This window comes from Montipora capricornis, chromosome 10 (genome assembly GCF_036669925.1).
Source record: "Montipora capricornis isolate CH-2021 chromosome 10, ASM3666992v2, whole genome shotgun sequence".
Taxonomy (NCBI): Eukaryota; Metazoa; Cnidaria; class Anthozoa; order Scleractinia; family Acroporidae; genus Montipora; species Montipora capricornis.
The window spans coordinates 27,887,287-27,904,786 of NC_090892.1; the positions used below are offsets into that span (position 1 = coordinate 27,887,287).

The window sequence follows — 17,500 nt, forward strand, 5'->3', positions numbered from 1 at the left end:
CTTTCGGGTATTCAAGGGGTTCAAAAACTGTGCAGCTCCAGATCGTTTTTTGTAACTGAAAACAGTGAGGAAAATTAACAGCGCACGGAGAAATTTTATATTGTACACAAAACAGAAAAAAAATCCAATGAGCTAAGCTTATTCACATCAGTATTCACCGATTACAAAATATTGCGATTATAATATATTGCTGATATTAAAAAAAAAAGAAATAATAATTAGAAAATGCAATAAAAAATATCAATCATAGCTTTTAAAGAGCCTTTTAATGGCCGAAAAATTGAATGTAACCTTTTGGTTATTTAAATTGCTCCAAGCGACCCCGACAGCAATTTAAATAGACGTTATATAGAGAGGGAAAGAAAGTAAGAAAGATTACAAGAAACGTCTCCGACAAAGTATTAAATTGTTTTCTCCCCTTTGGGTCCACATTTCTATTTTTAAACTCATTCGTTTTGTGTAAAACCATGGGTGGCTTGATTTCTTCTGTCGTACGTTTTACATTATTGATTTCCAGTGGGATTGATCGGCGCTATCAATAAACTGCTGTCCATTCTTTTGAGGTTCCGTGCCGCCTGGTTGAGGTAATGAAAGTGAAGTATGAAGAGGTTAAGCCGCTCGAATTCAGTCCAGGCGAGAGCAGTTTCCTGTAATTGAAAGGATGGTCCTTTTGTGATCGCATTGCCTCTAAAACACTTAAATTGACTTAATAGAGAGATTAACAATCACGTTTGCGGCAAGCGACAAACCTCTCAGTTTGAAATTTTGCGTCTATTCAAAGATCAAAGAGGCTAGTTTGATTTTTAATTCATTTCTGGTGTTATCTACAGATTTCCGCGCAATTGCTCACAAGAAAGAGACAACTTAAGAATAAGAGAATTTTCCGATGGTCCTTCTGCCAAACAGCAGTCTGTCGTTTGAGACGTTTTCGCGTAAACGCAATGTCCCAAGTTTCTCTAAGCATGGAAAATCTCAACCGTCGTCGCCTTTTTCTTTTCGGGGCACTTCCATGACGCACTCAATCTTCCTTACATATATCGGTAAGTCATCACACTAGAGAAAATGACATGATGTGAGCGAAACAACTGAGTCCAACACTCTTATCGTTTATATTCTTAACTCCGCAATATTAGTCCACTGTGATATATATAACTGATATATTTGTTAGAAATTCCATTTTCTAACGCTCCTCAACGACTTAGAAATCAACAATGTCGGTAGTATGTGGGTAGTATGTTGATGACACAACTACGCTGAAATTTGTTTGTAAAGGAGGCCAATAGCAAATCCCAGGTAATTGCAACACTGTCATGCAGTTGTCATCTGAGAATAGAGTGAAACTAAATAGCGACAAATGTCTAAAACTGGATATCATTTGCAAAAATCAAACCACAACTCGCGCCTATAGTGCGTAAGTAATCCGGAGCTAAAATGCGTTGAAAGCGCCACATTACTAGGTTGTCCACTAGCACTAATAATCTCCACGTGGAATGATCACAGTGGTAAGAACCATTAAGAAAGCATCGTGATCGTCTGTTCATTCTTGGTACAATTGAAAAGTGCTTAAAGGTATCAAGGCATGAATTAACTCTCTTTTACCCAACTTTGTATAAGGTCTGTACTGACGTATTCATCGCCTGTATTTTTTATGCCCTGGCCCATGGTACCTGAAAAAGATTTTGAACGTGTAGAGAAACGGGCACTTTCCAATCATTTGCCCGGGGCTAGTCCTATAGAGAAGGCTCTAGAATTTTTACATATTGATTCTATTTTAGACTACATTGCTAACGGTTGTGTAAGAAGACCTTCTCTTCGATTGCCAATGATCCGGCCTCATAGCGTGCACAGACATGCTTGGTCATTTTCAGGCCGTCCCGCTATATCTTCCGCCTGAAAAGGCGGTTTGTGATTCCCCAAATGCAGGACTGACGCTTTAATAGAACAGTTTTTTTAGTAAGGATCATGTATTAATAATGAACATAGTTCCTTCGGAGGGTTTTCTAAATAGTGAATGAGAACGAATTTGTAATATAGAATTAAAAGTAGTTTTTTTAAGACTTATATTAAGTTTTACCAATTGTTTGTATAGAGTACATCACTATAATTTTATATATTTTGTCATCATTGTAAAAGCGCAATTCAGCTTTAACAACTGCAAGTTTTGTACTACAATAAACTATCTATCTCTCATCTCTCACGTTTTCTTCACGAAGTGCATAATATATCCCAAACATTGCTTTCTTGATTTTCAGCCGGATAGTTAAGTTTTTAACAGAGCCAGGTTTAAACTACCCTGCGAGCAGATTGGATTTCCTCCTACTCATACCGCGAGAGAGAACCACGCGGAGCAACCCTTTGATGTTTTCCCCATCCAGCCTGTGCGAAAATACGTCACAACCCCAACGTGAATGACGTCCGGCATTTCTTCGTGTCTTATATTCGCGCCCCTACCCATTCCTCCGCGCGGCTTGCGCGCCTGGTTAGATTTTCCTCTACGCCAAACGTGAATTTAGTAGACCACCTTTTACCTTCTTTTGTATTTATCTTAATTTTAGACCTACTGCTCTCATTTTGAAACAAATATTTCCGTTTTTGATAATTTTGCTCGCTCTTCCGTAGCGCGGCTAGAAAGGCTCAAAACAAAATATCATTATATTTGGCGCGGCCATTATGAAAGAGGTCTATACCCATCTCCAGCTACGCATGCTAGCAGTTTTATACGTAGCTGAACAGCACGCGCACGCAGTGCCAAAACAAGTTTACCCAACTACGTTTTAAAAAACCAGTAATCAAAATTTAATTTATTCGTCCTTAACAAGAGGTCACTCAAAGAAATGAAACGGTTTGCTCTCGGCAGTGGTTTCTCCTCACCCTACGCGTAGTAGAAACCCGACTGCTCGCGGGGTATTATTAAACTTAAAACCTTAAACCATTGTTTTCTTATAATTTGTTTAACGGGCTCAGTTTTTTTAAGAGGATGCATTTTTATCACTGACAAATACGCCACACGCCTTTAGAAGGCGTTGCCAGGAGATTAGGGAGCTCAAGGAATGACAACGGCGACGGCACAACGAGAACGTCACAAATTTGCATATTTCTTGAGCAAAACCAATAGCCCTTTGTTGCCGTCGCCGTCGTCGTTGCTTAAGCTCCCTATTCTTGTAGCGGAAAGCGGCTCTCCTTCATCATGTCCTGAATAGTCGCTGAAATGTCGATGGGCATCGGTTTTTAAGAACAGAGGACGCCATAATTTTGCACCAGATTAATAGGTGATCCTAACGACAGCAGCACAGATAATGAATCAAGTAATAACTCCCAAGAGCAGATAGCAGACGCATAATGCATTAGTCTTATTATAAACTATTTTAGCAAAACCAGGCAGCGTGTTGCCGGTCGAACTCTTCCAGATGTCCAAAATCCACCTTTTTTTGTAATAAATAAACAAGAATCACGAAGTGAATTGAAGTATGTATTTGAACCTTTTCCATTTCTTTTCAGACAACACTGACTTAAATTTATTGCCTCAAATCAACAGGATGTAAAACTGTTTTTGGGGTGGGCCACGTGCTGGGATTTACGAAATAAAACATTTAAGAAAATTACTTACCAAACGTGATTAAGTCATTAGAGGAAATAGTTGGCAAAACCGTCGAGACAAGGAATTTTATATCTTTTTACATTCACTCCAATAACTGAACTGAACTGAACTGAGGTTCTATAGTCAGTTGCGGAACAGCACATGGAAGTGACAAGTGACTCAGAAGGCTGTATGTTTTTTTGGTTGTGAAGGACATGTAACGACAGTAGATTTCGAATAGATAAGCGAATTACGTTATGCCTATCGACCCTGATCATGCAGAGAAAAGGAAATAATTCGTTGAAATTGCTGAAATATTTCGAGCTCCTTTGAAAGTTCAGACAGAGTTATGTCTTCAAGCAATCTTCCAGGATTTGTAAATGAGATTGTCTTATCCTATTTGATCGTAAGCTTTCTTAAGTTACCTGTGACTCCTGACTGATTAAGGTCAATTAACCATAGCGTATTTTCCGTGTGTGGTAAAAGAAGAGAAGAAGTCTGCCTTCCCGCTGATCGGAAATGTTTTTTCAAAACTCATAGAAATTCCAAAGCAATTTTGCACGGGAAGTGGGTTTAAAGGAATCATTCTTGATTGGCTTTACAGCTGTCCTCCCAGGAGGTAAGAGATGACACTGATTGTATCATGATTCAGGCCACAAACACGAATCAAAATTCTTTGGGCTATGTTTTTTTCAAGAGCACAAGTATAAAAATGCACGATTATAAATGAAATACAGCTTCTTTCGAAGGCACCAAAAGTGCGTTATAGTTAGATGCTTATTGGCTGCAGATAGAAATATTTTTACATACGGAACTTTAACTTTCAAATTTAATTAGAGAACCCGACTTGTACCAACTACAAAATCAGTGGTTTTAAGGTAATTTTAATAGCATTTGGGATACAAACTTCTTATTTTTCAATCTTTGTTTCAAGTTCTCTGTTGGAGATCCCGCATTATTTCGCGTGAATCAGTATTGTTATTGAAAAGCGATTCTTAACCTGGACTTTATAATAGCAGTAAAATTATACTCCGCCCATCCATGCAAAGATATAAATTCTTCCCGTTCAATTGCTTTGCTCTTCCTAGAGTAGGAGACAAAATAGCGTGCTTGTTTTGTCTTTGCACTGTTTTGCAAACCTTTAAAAGGCTTCCTCTTGGGAATTTAAACGTTCTAAAGTGCTTAGGGGATTATTGAACAGGTGGTTTATCGTAATCCCACTTCGGTGTAAACCGATTCTTCAGGCTTGTGCGCCGACAGCTTCTTTCATTCGACCGGCTCCTGTGAGCCAAGCCGAGTAAGAGTACAACACCGAAAATTGGCGCATTTCTGGTGTATGCTCAGTTTTGTTGCACGTGACATGTCTGGTCTTTCTGTTTTGCAAGTTTACAAATCTCGGCAAACTACATTTTATCGCCAAACATTTTCTTGGGTTGAAGAAATCGCCTCAGAGGCCAATCTAACGTATTGTGAAGTTGACGATTTTCCGACGGGATGGAAGCATGGGACACAAGGTGCCGCTAAAATGGCTTCGTACAACACTCTTCAGCAAAAATTCTTCGGACAGACTAAAACGTGCAGAATGGTTTTCTGTTTTAAAGATAGCATATTTACACAAATCTACCTGATGCCGGACAGCTTATTGTTCATTTTGAGGTCTCATTATAATTTGGCAACATCAAATCCGGAAAATGATGTACCCATGATTGGTACTTTTGACGTTTGTTGTGCAAAAACAGCTTTTTGTCTTCACAACTGTCATTTAAATGGTAATGAAAGGATAAAAAACCTATACGTTACAAAGCATATGCTGTGTTGTCAATATTTAACACCCACCTCTTATAAATGCCAGACGATTCATTTGATAGGTCAAGGTAAGCTGCAGGTGGTTGGTAGTCATGGTAACATATCCTTCTCCATATTACGATTTACGTTTCTACTTTCACTGAAATAAAAGCGATTTGTAATCAGAATGTGCGGTTCATCTGAATGGTAACTCGATTTTATAGTCCCATTTTAAATGAACATGCCATTGTGTACAGCGGCCATTGATTGAGTAATGAACCAATGAATCCAAGTATTGCCAGTATGTTATTTTAAGTTAAATGAGGAAAATCCGTATTCAGTTGAAACACAATTGGGAGGTTCATTCAGCTGCTGATCCTATAGGTATCATTATAGATGCAATATTAGATTCATAGATTCCAGTGGTAATCGATACATAAACAAGTGGTTGAGGGTGATTTTGGTTAATGTAACCAGAGTTAGTAACTATCTTAATAACCTAAGTTAATAAATTTAAATTAAAGTTAATAGCATACGAAACTTGAGCAAGATGCTCAGACCATCATCTGATAACCTACAGATTTTAAGCACGGCTGATTTTCATGAAATTTTCGACAGTGGCTTGCACATTGCTCGATTATCATGAAGTTGCTGCTCAAAACGTTACCCTTCTTTACAAAACAATGCCACGTTGGTCAACTCAAAGATTCCTTTTAATGTTTCCTTTATAATCAATGTGATACTATTACAAACGTGAAGACAAACGTGAAGAAGTAAAAAGAAGATTAAAAATCAAGCTCTTTACGGGATGATGTTGCTACATGGCAATGGATGTTTGATTAACGAAATACCAAGTTTTGATCACATAATTTACCCTTTTTTAATGCGAAATTAAGCAACATGAAGTCTTTTTTTCCCTCTTCGCATTTTCTTATTATTTTTTTAATCAATGATTACGACAATGCTCGGATTTTATGCGGTAGACTTGTTGAATCCACACGACTTCGATAAAAGCCTCCCAAAGTAACTCTTTTTGTTTGAATTTTCATTAGATTGAAAAAATGTTGTCAAATATCCATCCGGAAAATCATCGCGAAAGAAGCATATATGGTGTGGAAAAATTTTAGTGCCACTTGATTTTTCCTAGAGTATACCACACTGACACAATCATATCTCCCTTCAATGATTTCTGCCACATTCAGCTGTTATGGGACTAAGACCAATTAACTCTTCATGCTGCTGATAACAATGGCTTGCAACAACATAAGGATGTTTTGACTTAATACTCAGATGAAAGAAAAGCGTCAAAAATACTGAATATATCTTGTGTTAACAATGAATCTCAAGGTGGGCGTGGCAGGGCTAATTAAACAGTGTTATAATCAACGTATACACCGGCGAAATGTTTCTCAGGCCTTCAAGAAACCTTTAAACTTTGCCCATATTTGTTCTTCATTTGTTTTGCCTATAACGATCGCGCCGTTCTTGAACGCTTTGGCTGTTACTGAAATGATGCCTTAGGCCAGATGCTAAGAGAATTTTATTAAAATTACGGAGAGAAATTACGAAGTAATCGAAACTATTAGTATTTGACCGACTTTCAAGGCTTGATGCGACTATCCGGAGCCAAAATCTGATAACATGTGTTATAAAAACGCCATATATACAACGTTTTAGAAGATTAAAGTGGATTTCGCACACCTACCGGATGTACATTCAAAGTTATTTGCCTCAAATCTACCTTCGATATTTTGCTTTAATGTGGAAAATGAAATTCCGCCATTTTGGTATTTCATTACTAACCGATTCGGCGAGGAGAAATAATCCATTTTGCCAGGGTTTCTAGAATTGAAGAATAAACATGTCACTTATTAATGTGTTTTTTCTAAAGAATGACCCAGACACTTTGTCTCCGAGTCATTATGCCTCGAGGAAACATAAAATTAAAATGTCAGATGCACCTCTCTTGTGTCCACGCTTATTAAATAAGATTCACCATGAAGTTCGATTTTCATCAATATTGAAATCTTCTTCCGGCTCGCACTGGGAACAAAATGACAGAAAATTGAAAATCGTCGCTTTTTCTCTAGTCAACGTATTGGGATTTTGACGACGGGGAGCTTTTTACATTTCACACTCTTTGCTCTGTCGTGCTTTGATCTTTACTTCGACATTCATTTCCATGGTGATACAGAACAACTTATATTCAGGTACAAGTTGAGTGGCAGCAGGGAAATTTTTTTGTTCGTTTCCATTTTGTTTCCTCTAAAAAACTAAATGACGAAAAGGGTGATAATTCTTTTATTAGTTAGCTAAATGGTTTCAGTGGTTCATTTCTTGGTTGAGTGCCTTCCAGCTCAAACTCAGTGGCTCCAAAGACGTTTGATATAATCGTACGAAACAAAAAAATTGATTTTTTTATCAATGACAGGGAAGAAAATAAACCCTGTACTAAACTAAGCAACTAAGCTCCAATATTTCATTTCTTGAAGGTAGGATTTTTTTTTCATCCAAAAAAATCCGTTCTCTAAGTAACTAATACAAAGTAACTTTGAGTGGTTGTTGTCAAACAAGGTGGTTCCAGAAAGAATATCGCCGCAGTTCTCGCTGAGTTCAGGTTTCTTTCATCTCCAACAAGTCGGGAAACTAACGATTCTATTGCTTTTGTCGATCATTATTCAGGGGCACCCAACGTCAATTTTCGGGAAATGTCTGTTCGGAAGACGATTTGAGATCTAGAATTTTCGGAACATTTGTTCTAAAATGTCTTGCTTGCCTGCCTGTGCTAGGATTTTCGAACATCTGAAAAATGGAATAATTGCCCATTTTTAACGGATTTTTACCCTAAAAAGGTCACCTAGAATTTTCGGGAGCCTTCTTTCTGGCTGAAATTTTCGAAAAGGTAAGTTTTGATCCCTATAATTTTCGTATCACTACACTTTCAGCTAGGAAATCCGAACAGATAAAATTTTTAGGGGGTAAAAATATGCCTATATCTACCGTTTAAATACCAAAATACGTTTAACAATGCTATGTTTAAGTGGTTTTGAACAATATTCTCGTTGGGTGCCCCTGATTATTGGATGACCTTTAATGTTTAGTTATTCCCTTTACCCATAATTTAATCTTTTTCCTGTTTTTCTGAATCTTCAAAGGGAATTTATTCTACAGAGAGTTAAGACAAGAATGATTTCTATTTATGTGGCCATTTCAAACTACATTTAGCACACATCTGAGAAATATTAACTTCTCTGTTCCCATGCGGCAAGTATAAATAAATCCGATAGGCAAGGCAGAGCCAGCCTATTTCGTCATTATAAATATAATGAGTTTCTTTCGGTAGAGTTGCTAATGCATTTTGCAGTTGTCAGAGTGTTAAACCCCACCACATCATTGGGGAAAATTAAATGGGCTGGTTGTTTGGAAGTGTTAGTATAAACTGCCGACCTGCGACTTCTTGAGCTCCACCTGTGGAACGGAAGAACTTGAAGCCGGCAACTCAAGATTTCAGCGTCTGTTGACTGGCTTAACTGGCCGCGTAACGCCGTTGCAAGTGAGTACCTGTGTCAATTGTTATTGTTTCATTCGATACGCAGCGTAGGACTTCTGAGTAATATGTGTCTCGCCTTGCGTGCAAAAAATCATACAATAGGTCGATTCTCAACTGAACATAACTATTTTGCCTGATAAGTATGTAAATATTATTCTCCCTCTAAACTAATAATTCCAAGTTAAAGTGTTACAGTGTTGAGAGTATTCCATTCGCGCCATGTGACTTGTCAAGAGGCAACGCTTGCAGGAATGTTTTTTTCGACATTAGGGACTTTAAGATCTACGACGACAACGCCACAAAACAACGATATCATTGGTTGAAAGAGCACAAATAATCGTGCTGCACGTGCGGCACGGATTTTAGCTCATATTCTTGCGGTTCTCTGCATGACGACGACGACGTGAATTCAACAAATTTGAGGTTTTTAACGACAACGTGAACATGAAAAAGAGACCTACATTTTCATGAGAGAATCTTTCATTCTCTATTTTCACTCTGAAACCGGCTCGTCCCAATTTCTTCTCAGGATACTTCGCCCACATTGTCTGACGTGAACTACGAAAGACTAATTCTCATATTTTGAGATGACGTTTTCGTCGACGTCGTTCAGTGTCCTAGATCTTACAAGATCCCTATTTATTACATATGCACTCGTTACTTAACCGGTGAGGATTGTGTTTTGGGAAGCATCGGTTGGAAGACTTACAGATATTACTGCTTCTATAATTAATAATGGTCTTGATTTCATTAGGACGTTGAATTAATCCCAAAAAGATCGCATTACGCTTTTAGCTCGCATATGCTGAATATGCTCATTTAGCATTAAAAGCAGCCTCAATTTGACAGATTTTACGTAACTTTAAGATTGATTTGGACCAATCCTATGGTGGGTTAGTGCGTCTTTCACTTAAATTAGGATTGTTTACAACACTTGCTAACTCCTAAAATCAATTCCCGAGAATTAAGTAGGGACACTAGTGCGGCAAGCTCGAAGAAGTCAGTGGAATACAAGAAAGAACTTGGTCGGCAGACGTAGGAATGTTTCGCGATTCAACCATATATACCGATGCGGCCTTTTTTCTTTCTTGCAAATTTTTGTTTATCCGGAGATTTCATTTCCATCATCCACATATCATCTCTCCATGTAATGTTTTTAAAGATGATCGTTTGAAAAACAAATCGCCTTTTTTGATATCTCTAACATACAGGACTAAATAGGTAACAATATCTTCGCCCTGATAGGTTGACTTTCGGCCTTTTAGATAAATTAAGAAACAACGAATTTTCTCTAAAAGCATAGCGAATAATTTGTGTATTTATGCGCTATCGTAAGGTAAACTAAGGTTAAAGCGATTGCTAATGTTTTCGTAAATTCGAAAGCTTGTGAACATCCTTATATCAAAAGGATACAATTCAGACATAAATGCAATCTTGCAATGCGAAAATAACTTAAATTACTGTCGACAATTCAACATGCATTAAATAATAACAACATTTTTGCTGGGTTGCGACACGAATGTAAATTTTAATCTTGAAAAAAATTACATTTATTTCTAGTGGGATTATGGATGAAATATTTTAACAACGGGATGAGCAAAAGCAATGCTGGAGAGGAATTCGTCCTATAATTATTCGGAAATTGAAGACCGGGGTGATTTATCTCTACTTTGACTGTCAAAATCCCAAATTAGCCGGTCAGTTGAGGGCTGGATCTCGCTATGAAGCAGTTCTGAGGAAGGAATTCTCTCAAGGAGTAACGTAGATAATTACCCGCTTTCGTTTTCCAAACAGATTTTAACCACTTCGGAAGCTAGCCCTTACCTTGAAATATGTATTTCAAGTACGTTGTGGCATATAAACTAAGGGTCCCTGTATGCTGCACGATCGTTAAAATATCTCCGGTATAAGATCAATGAAGTAGATAAGCATTCCGCTAAGAACTTTGGAACTATACCGTTTCGTATTAAGTGGAATGTTCTGAGATGAAACGAAACCTTGACAATTACAGTATCATTCATCAGGGAGAACATGTGCTCAGAAAGCAGGATATGGATCAGATTTATGCGAAGCAGTAAGATAGGATCTCCGGGCCACGTAAATAATAATCCGTCGTTTCCACCCTCACTCTGGTAAGCTCCAACGAGAAGCGGAAGTGGTTTTCCAACTGCAATGTGTATCGTGACCTTCACCTAAGTAATGGCCATTTTCTTGTGGTTAAATGATTCGTCGTGGTTTTGACCTTATTGTCAACGGCAGATTTAAGCCAAACGACTGGTCTTTAAGTCTTCAACGAGATAAAATGCACCATTTAATTAACTACCGTTTTTATTAAAGGAAGATTTCGATAACAATCGTCCCTTTTCATAGTCTTTGTCTGCCTTTCTAGAATATTTGCAGCTAGGTTTGATGAAAAGCCATAATTGACAATAGAGTTAGTTGTACAGTAAATTTAGCGTTAGTTTCAGGGACCCTTTTCATATAAAGGATCCTTTCTTAGGTTTATTATTTAAATGCTCAAGTTTTCAAGTGTTGGGATGTCCGGAAAGCTAAACCGTGTTAACCGGTAACGAGCGAAAAAATTCTCCTTTAATAAATTAACTTGGATTTTGGCAAACAATCAGGAAAAATAACATTGCGGTTAATAAAAAAAGGACTCACGTTACACGATAATTATTTTTTTTCAGACAATAAGAAACAAAAGAGTGAGGAAAAAATTACCCAAAGGCCAACGCAATGAGACAACCGTGAAATGCTTTGACGTAAAGAGATCACTTCGAGAGATAATTAGGTTAGCGGCGAGGCAATATAACACAAGTTCTCTTTTTGACAAAGTGCATGCTTCACGCTAATCGCGTTGCGATTTAAAGAATCTGGGGGGTTCTAAGACTTTGCAAGTGACCTCTTGAGAATATATAAGCTGTACTTTGCTCTTTCAACCAGAATAAACGTTTCAACGAAGAAGTTAGCAACAAGTTTGTCGATTTGAAGTGGAACGCAAGGAAAGGAAGCGAAGTGGTTTGACAAACAACCATGAAACTAGCGGAGTGCAGTCTCGCTGTGTTTATCGTTTGCATATTGTCAGGTAGGTTCCTCTTGGTAGTTTCTTGCTGTGGATAAAGACAGCTAGGACTTAAATGTTCCTGTAGTTTGTGCACGATGTAGTTGTGGTTTCGATAACGATCTAAACCATGGCTTTGTTGTTTTCCTGCATGTTCTATATATAGTGTTCCAGAAATGTGAGACTAGTGGAAATTGCCTTCGAATTGTGAAGTACATATACCACAGTCTTGGAATAAGGAGCGATGCGTCTGTCAGCCCAAGAATAGTTGGAGAGTGGACTTCATCGAGGTAGGGACAAAACGAAACTTTTAATGTTAAGTAGCTACTTCTGAGCCTCATGGGAAGGGGCCTGTGCGTGTTGTAATCCCAGAGATTAAGAAGCATTTCAACGGCATAATCCCCCTGATAAGTGGCGGCAATGTACTCAGCGAAACGCGTTTAAATTATCCTTAGCTTTCGTTTTCGGGAAACATTCGTAGTTAATTATTGTTTATTACTCGAGGTGACTTGAAGCGTGAAGTAGGATGAGATAAGACAAATTAACTTGGCTTCAGCGCTTCTTAATGGTGACACTTGTAATTGCTTGGATTTCGAACTATTGCTCAAGTGCTTTGCTTTGCTTTATCACCTAAAAATGCCCTCTTCCATCGTAGCAGCGCTAAACTTGGTCTGAAAGAACAAAACTATGCGAATTTCACCATTTATTGATTATTTGTCCATCAACGTCCTTTCTTTTTTGGGAGTTATCAATTTGATGAATGCTTGCAAACGGACATCGTATGAACGGGGCTAAATACTCATCACTAGAAATCGTTTATTGGTCGTCACGTCGGAATGCCATGAAAGCGTCGCCTTGATTCTTACCTTTAGCCTTATATATTGGCAATGGGTCTTGAGGAATGAGGACGACGGAAGCTCTTCCCTTTTTTGTTGAAAGTTTAGGGCGAGGTCCACTTATCCTTCAAATATTTTTACAAACGCGGTGAGCATGAAAATGAAATGTCGCTCACTTCTGAAAATGCAATGATCATTAAGCAAACTTTCAAGGAACATTGATTGTTCTGTGGTTGCTTTAGGCATTTCACATTTTTTGTTGATGAAGTGTCATGCAAAAGAGACAAGCGTTTTAAGTATTTCATAACATCAATTAGTCTTCAAGATCATAAATGAAGAGCTGGCGCCTGCCTTGCCTTGTTCCAATGTTTAGAACAAAGGGCAAGGAAAATAGAAAATCTCTCGCTTTATGTTAGCTTAATGGACTGGCGAGACTGTATAAAATAGAGCGCGCATTGTCGATTAAAGCAAATAATAATTGCAGCAAACAAGTATACTGTATGTTCGAGTTATTGTGTCTGAAAGACCATCTAATCAGAGCCTTTTGCATACCGCAGCATGGAAATCAGCCAGAGCTGAACCAATTGCCAAGTTTAATCAAACGTATAAATAACTCATTCATAATCTAATAGACTAGAATATATTTTTTCCAGCATTTTGTTGCATGTAACAGCTTCTGCCAAAAAAAAAACTTTCACTTTTGCCTAGCTTTTTAGCTAGAGAAAAGTTTCGATTTGACTACAGGGAAGTGAATAAATCGGAGTTTGGCTCTCCCATTCCAGTTACGTAATGCAAACAATTTCTCAGAATTTATGAAGAAAAGGTGATTCCTAAGACGACGCTCGCATTCAATCTTAATGCTGTATTGTGTTTTCAAACAAATGCTTTCCATTGAAGTAATTCGACCGTGCCTTCTGCCCGTGATTTGAGCATTTACAAAGGCGTTTAAGTAGTTGCTCCAATTGATTTCGGCTAAGGGCATTGCTGCTTTTGAAAGTATTGAAAACGCCCTCAGTTACTCCTCGAGTGACTGTCGAAGTTAATAAAAGGGAGCTTAAGCACGCGCGTTTTTGAGACGCGGACGGCAACCGGAAATTAGCTGTTTTCCCTTTTAACGTGTCCTCACACAACCACATTTACATAGCTAAGTATATTTTCTCCATTAGAAATGATTAGTATAAAAATCTTGGAGACACCACTGTCCTGGCATGCGCAGTGTTCTCTTCCGGTTGCCGTCCGCGTCTCAAAAACGTGCGTGCTTAAGCTCCTTAATAAACATCATAGTTAATTAGGCCACCATAAACAAATCAGTCTCTATGCAGTGGAATGTGAGACAAGATGAATCAAAAGTTCTTTTGACTTGTTGTAAGACTCCCTAATCTGCTTATGGCAGTAAACTTCACGCGAGAGCCTGATGGCGTATAATTTTGTCGTGCAAGTAAGTCAATTTTTTGGAGATGTATCTTTGCACAAATAATTCGTGTGATTGCACAGACTATCAATAAGTCACAACAGATAATACACCAGAACGTACTTACAACCGGAGAGATTACTTTCACGTGAAAATTGTCTCTACTTAACCTTAACTCTTTTGCATTAAAGCTTCTAAGCCGGTTGGCCGAAAACTTGATATTGATTTCCTGTTCTTGAGTTGATCTTGACTGGGAACTCGCTGGAATGAGAAAATGAACTAATCTTATAAACTGGAACTGCACCCATCAAGAGTAACAAACTTAAAGTAAGAGGAAAAGAAGGAATCATCTTTTTAGTCTTCCGTGAAGGAAACGAAATTCCGACAGTACGATAAGAAAAATACTTTTAATCTTGTCAAATTTATTAAGTCGGATTAGCTGCAGAATAATTTTTAAGAAAGCGTTTATCTTAACTACTACAAATAGGATCATGATTGCACATGCTGAAACTTTACTGAGTTCAGTTTTTTTATGATCTTTATTGCCCAGGAGAAATGTTTTATGGACTTCGTAGCTTTTGCTGTAGCTTTTTGAACAACCATCTAGAGCCTCCTATAGGTTTGCTGTTCTGACTGCACTTTATCGCAGCTATTTACTTACTTAGCACTTACTTTCGTGACAACCTTAAAACGTGCACTAACTTGCGAAAACTCGCGAAAAATCGCTGAAAAAAAAATTCCACAAGGCAGGTCTTTCATAGCGCAAGATATACAGTGCTTTGACATCCCCTCCCCTCCCCCTTTTACTTCCGGTCTCGGCAGCTTTCATGCGAGAGGATGCCTCAATCTCTCGCTGGGAAATGACAATGACTAAATCACCTCTCTTCCCAACCTTCCCCGGAATCACATCATCCTGCCAACCGTCTTGAAGACTATACCGCCCAATGATTTTTAAACAATGATAAAGGCTATGTAAAGAAAATTAAAGACAGAAGACATTACAAACAAATGGGCACTGACGTTTGACCTTATGTGCTGTATGAAAACCGGCTGGCAACTGAGGATGATAACCTTTTGCTACTTTTGGAATCATCAGTAATTCTAGATTTGGAGGACACGGGCATAACCTATTTTTTATTCCGTGTTTCGACATTTTACAAAAACTCCGGGAGTTTCCTGCTTCCAGTATTGGACCAAACTGTCGGGTAGATTCATAAAAAAGAAAATGGAGGGTGAACAGTTACCTTGTTTTAAGATAAACTTGATCATTTGAAATTTTACTTCCTTGTTATTTTTAGTATGATGTAAAAAGCAAGTATGGCCTTAAAAAAAACACCCTCCGAGAAAGTAAATCAATGATTCTTATCATTGTCCGGAGCTCAAAATTTAAGTTATTCACCGTGATCGAGTAATAGGCCTTACCCCTTATGACGTACAGCACCTGAATTCTTTTGTTGAGTGACTACTATAAATACCAGAATGCAATGTTTCAGTAGTCACTCAACAAAAGAATTGCGAGGCGTTACGTCATAAAGGGTACGGTCTATTGGGACGAACGCGTTCGCTAATGGTCTATACGCGTCTATACGCTTTGCCGTAGTATTAATTTTTGACGGAATGTTTTCTGGATCGCTTTGGTGAATGCCTTTTCCTACAACCAACTGATCATTTCATTTCAGAGACTTTGAGGTCAGCTAACTGAGATGATTCATTGTCTTGCAATTGTGCTGATGCTGCTGCCCTTCTAAAACACGCTCTCACTCTGTAACTTTGCATGGACTTTTTCCTTAACATGTTTGTTTTTTGCTTTCTTTTCAGTTGTGAGGTCAGACCAGGTCCGCAGTTTTTTACACGTTACATCAAGATTTTGCGAAATGCCACTTGGGAAGGCTATTTTCATCGCTACAACGACTCCGATTGTTCTCAGCCTAAGTTTAGCCTACATATGCATGGTTTTTACAAGGTCTATGACGAACCATTACCATCAATCAAAGGGAGCAACAAAGCATTCTTTAATTTCACTGGAATTTCACTTTATCCTCACAACGACTATGAAAAAGAAAGAGTGATCAATGCGTCAATCAGACATTGTCCAAATACCGTGCGGGTAGTCAGAAGCATTGGGTCCAGAGACTTGTTAGAAGTGAATACAAGGGCATTTAGGAAAAGGGCCTGTCGAAATACCTTTGGGTTTTTGGAATCGGAATTTTATGCTCTTAAGCTGGAAACTAGAAAAAAGAAAGGCTCCGAATACGATCAACTTTTCTTTGCTGAGATCCCTACGACAAGAGTGACCCGGAAATATATGCCAAAATCCTATCAGCTTCCTTTACAGCGGTTCAACGCCCACAACTGTACCAATTGCATGAAAATTCGATTTGGTACCGGTCCGCGACCGCCAAAGCTGCCTCAGCAGCGTCCTCCCATCCCCGTACGTTTAGATGGACAGTGGGCCAGCTCAACTTGCGAATCAAGCCCAAGTGGAAAGTTTTTAACTCGTCACTTTAAATTTATCAGCGCTTCACTCAGTTGGGAAGCCCATTACTACTTTTATTTGAACAGTGATTGTAAAACTCTTGACTTTGAATTGATTGGCAGGGGTCAATTCGTGGGTGGCATTCCGTCCAGAGTTGTGCCTGGGGCTTACGAATATGTTTTCACAATGACAGAAGCAGCCATGACTCCTTATGATCCCGTCACCACTAATCTCTTGAACACTTTGAGGCCTAATCTTTGTGGGGAAAAACAGTGGGTAGCTGGCAAAACGCAAGACATCACTCCCACTAAAGGATGCGGCGTGTATGGCATTTACCTTCCACACACTGAATATGATTTACTTAAGATGGGAAATTCTTCCCAAGGGAGAAGGTTACTTTACGTTGGACAACGTTCCACTGATCTGTCAGCCCCAAACTCTCCGTCAAAAAGAGCTACATCTTTCCAGGTGCCACTGGTAGAATGTTCATCCTTTAAGTTTAAGTTTGTGCCACCGACAACTCGACCAGCTACTCGCACAACCACCAGATTTGGTAAAAGGCCTAGGTCACCTATTCTTCAAATTACCATTCCGACACTCAGGCGAAAAGAAATCAATATCACAAGGAGAGTTGATCAAAAGACCACTGCTAAGACAACCAATAAGAAAAACATAAACAAGGATGAGAGCACTTTCACAGTATCAAAGATTGTTAAGGAAGCCGACCTTAGTTGTGCAATCAACTGGCCTTCCTCTTGGAAGCCCTTGCTCTTACTAAGCATAGCCACTGTTTTAAGTGCATGG

General features: G+C 38.6%; 1 protein-coding gene across 5 annotated transcripts in view; it reads left to right on the forward strand.

Moving 5' to 3' along the window:
* The window catches only part of LOC138019327 (protein APCDD1-like), a 31,079-nt gene that overhangs the window by 12,999 nt on the left and 580 nt on the right, over positions 1-17,500 (forward strand). The window contains exons 1-5 of one of the 5 annotated variants that reach the window (XM_068866076.1): positions 3,975-4,196; positions 8,727-8,915; positions 11,856-11,997; positions 12,140-12,263; positions 16,039-17,500. The exon at positions 16,039-17,500 is cut by the window's right edge and continues 580 nt beyond it. In XM_068866076.1, coding sequence (XP_068722177.1) covers positions 11,946-11,997; positions 12,140-12,263; positions 16,039-17,500 — 1,638 coding nt within the window. In that variant the 5' untranslated portion in view covers positions 3,975-4,196; positions 8,727-8,915; positions 11,856-11,945. Of the gene's footprint in view, positions 1-3,974; positions 4,197-7,303; positions 7,573-8,548; positions 8,916-11,855; positions 11,998-12,139; positions 12,264-16,038 lie in introns of those variants that run through there. The other 4 variants (XM_068866075.1, XM_068866074.1, XM_068866077.1 and 1 more) reach the window with 4 other exon arrangements.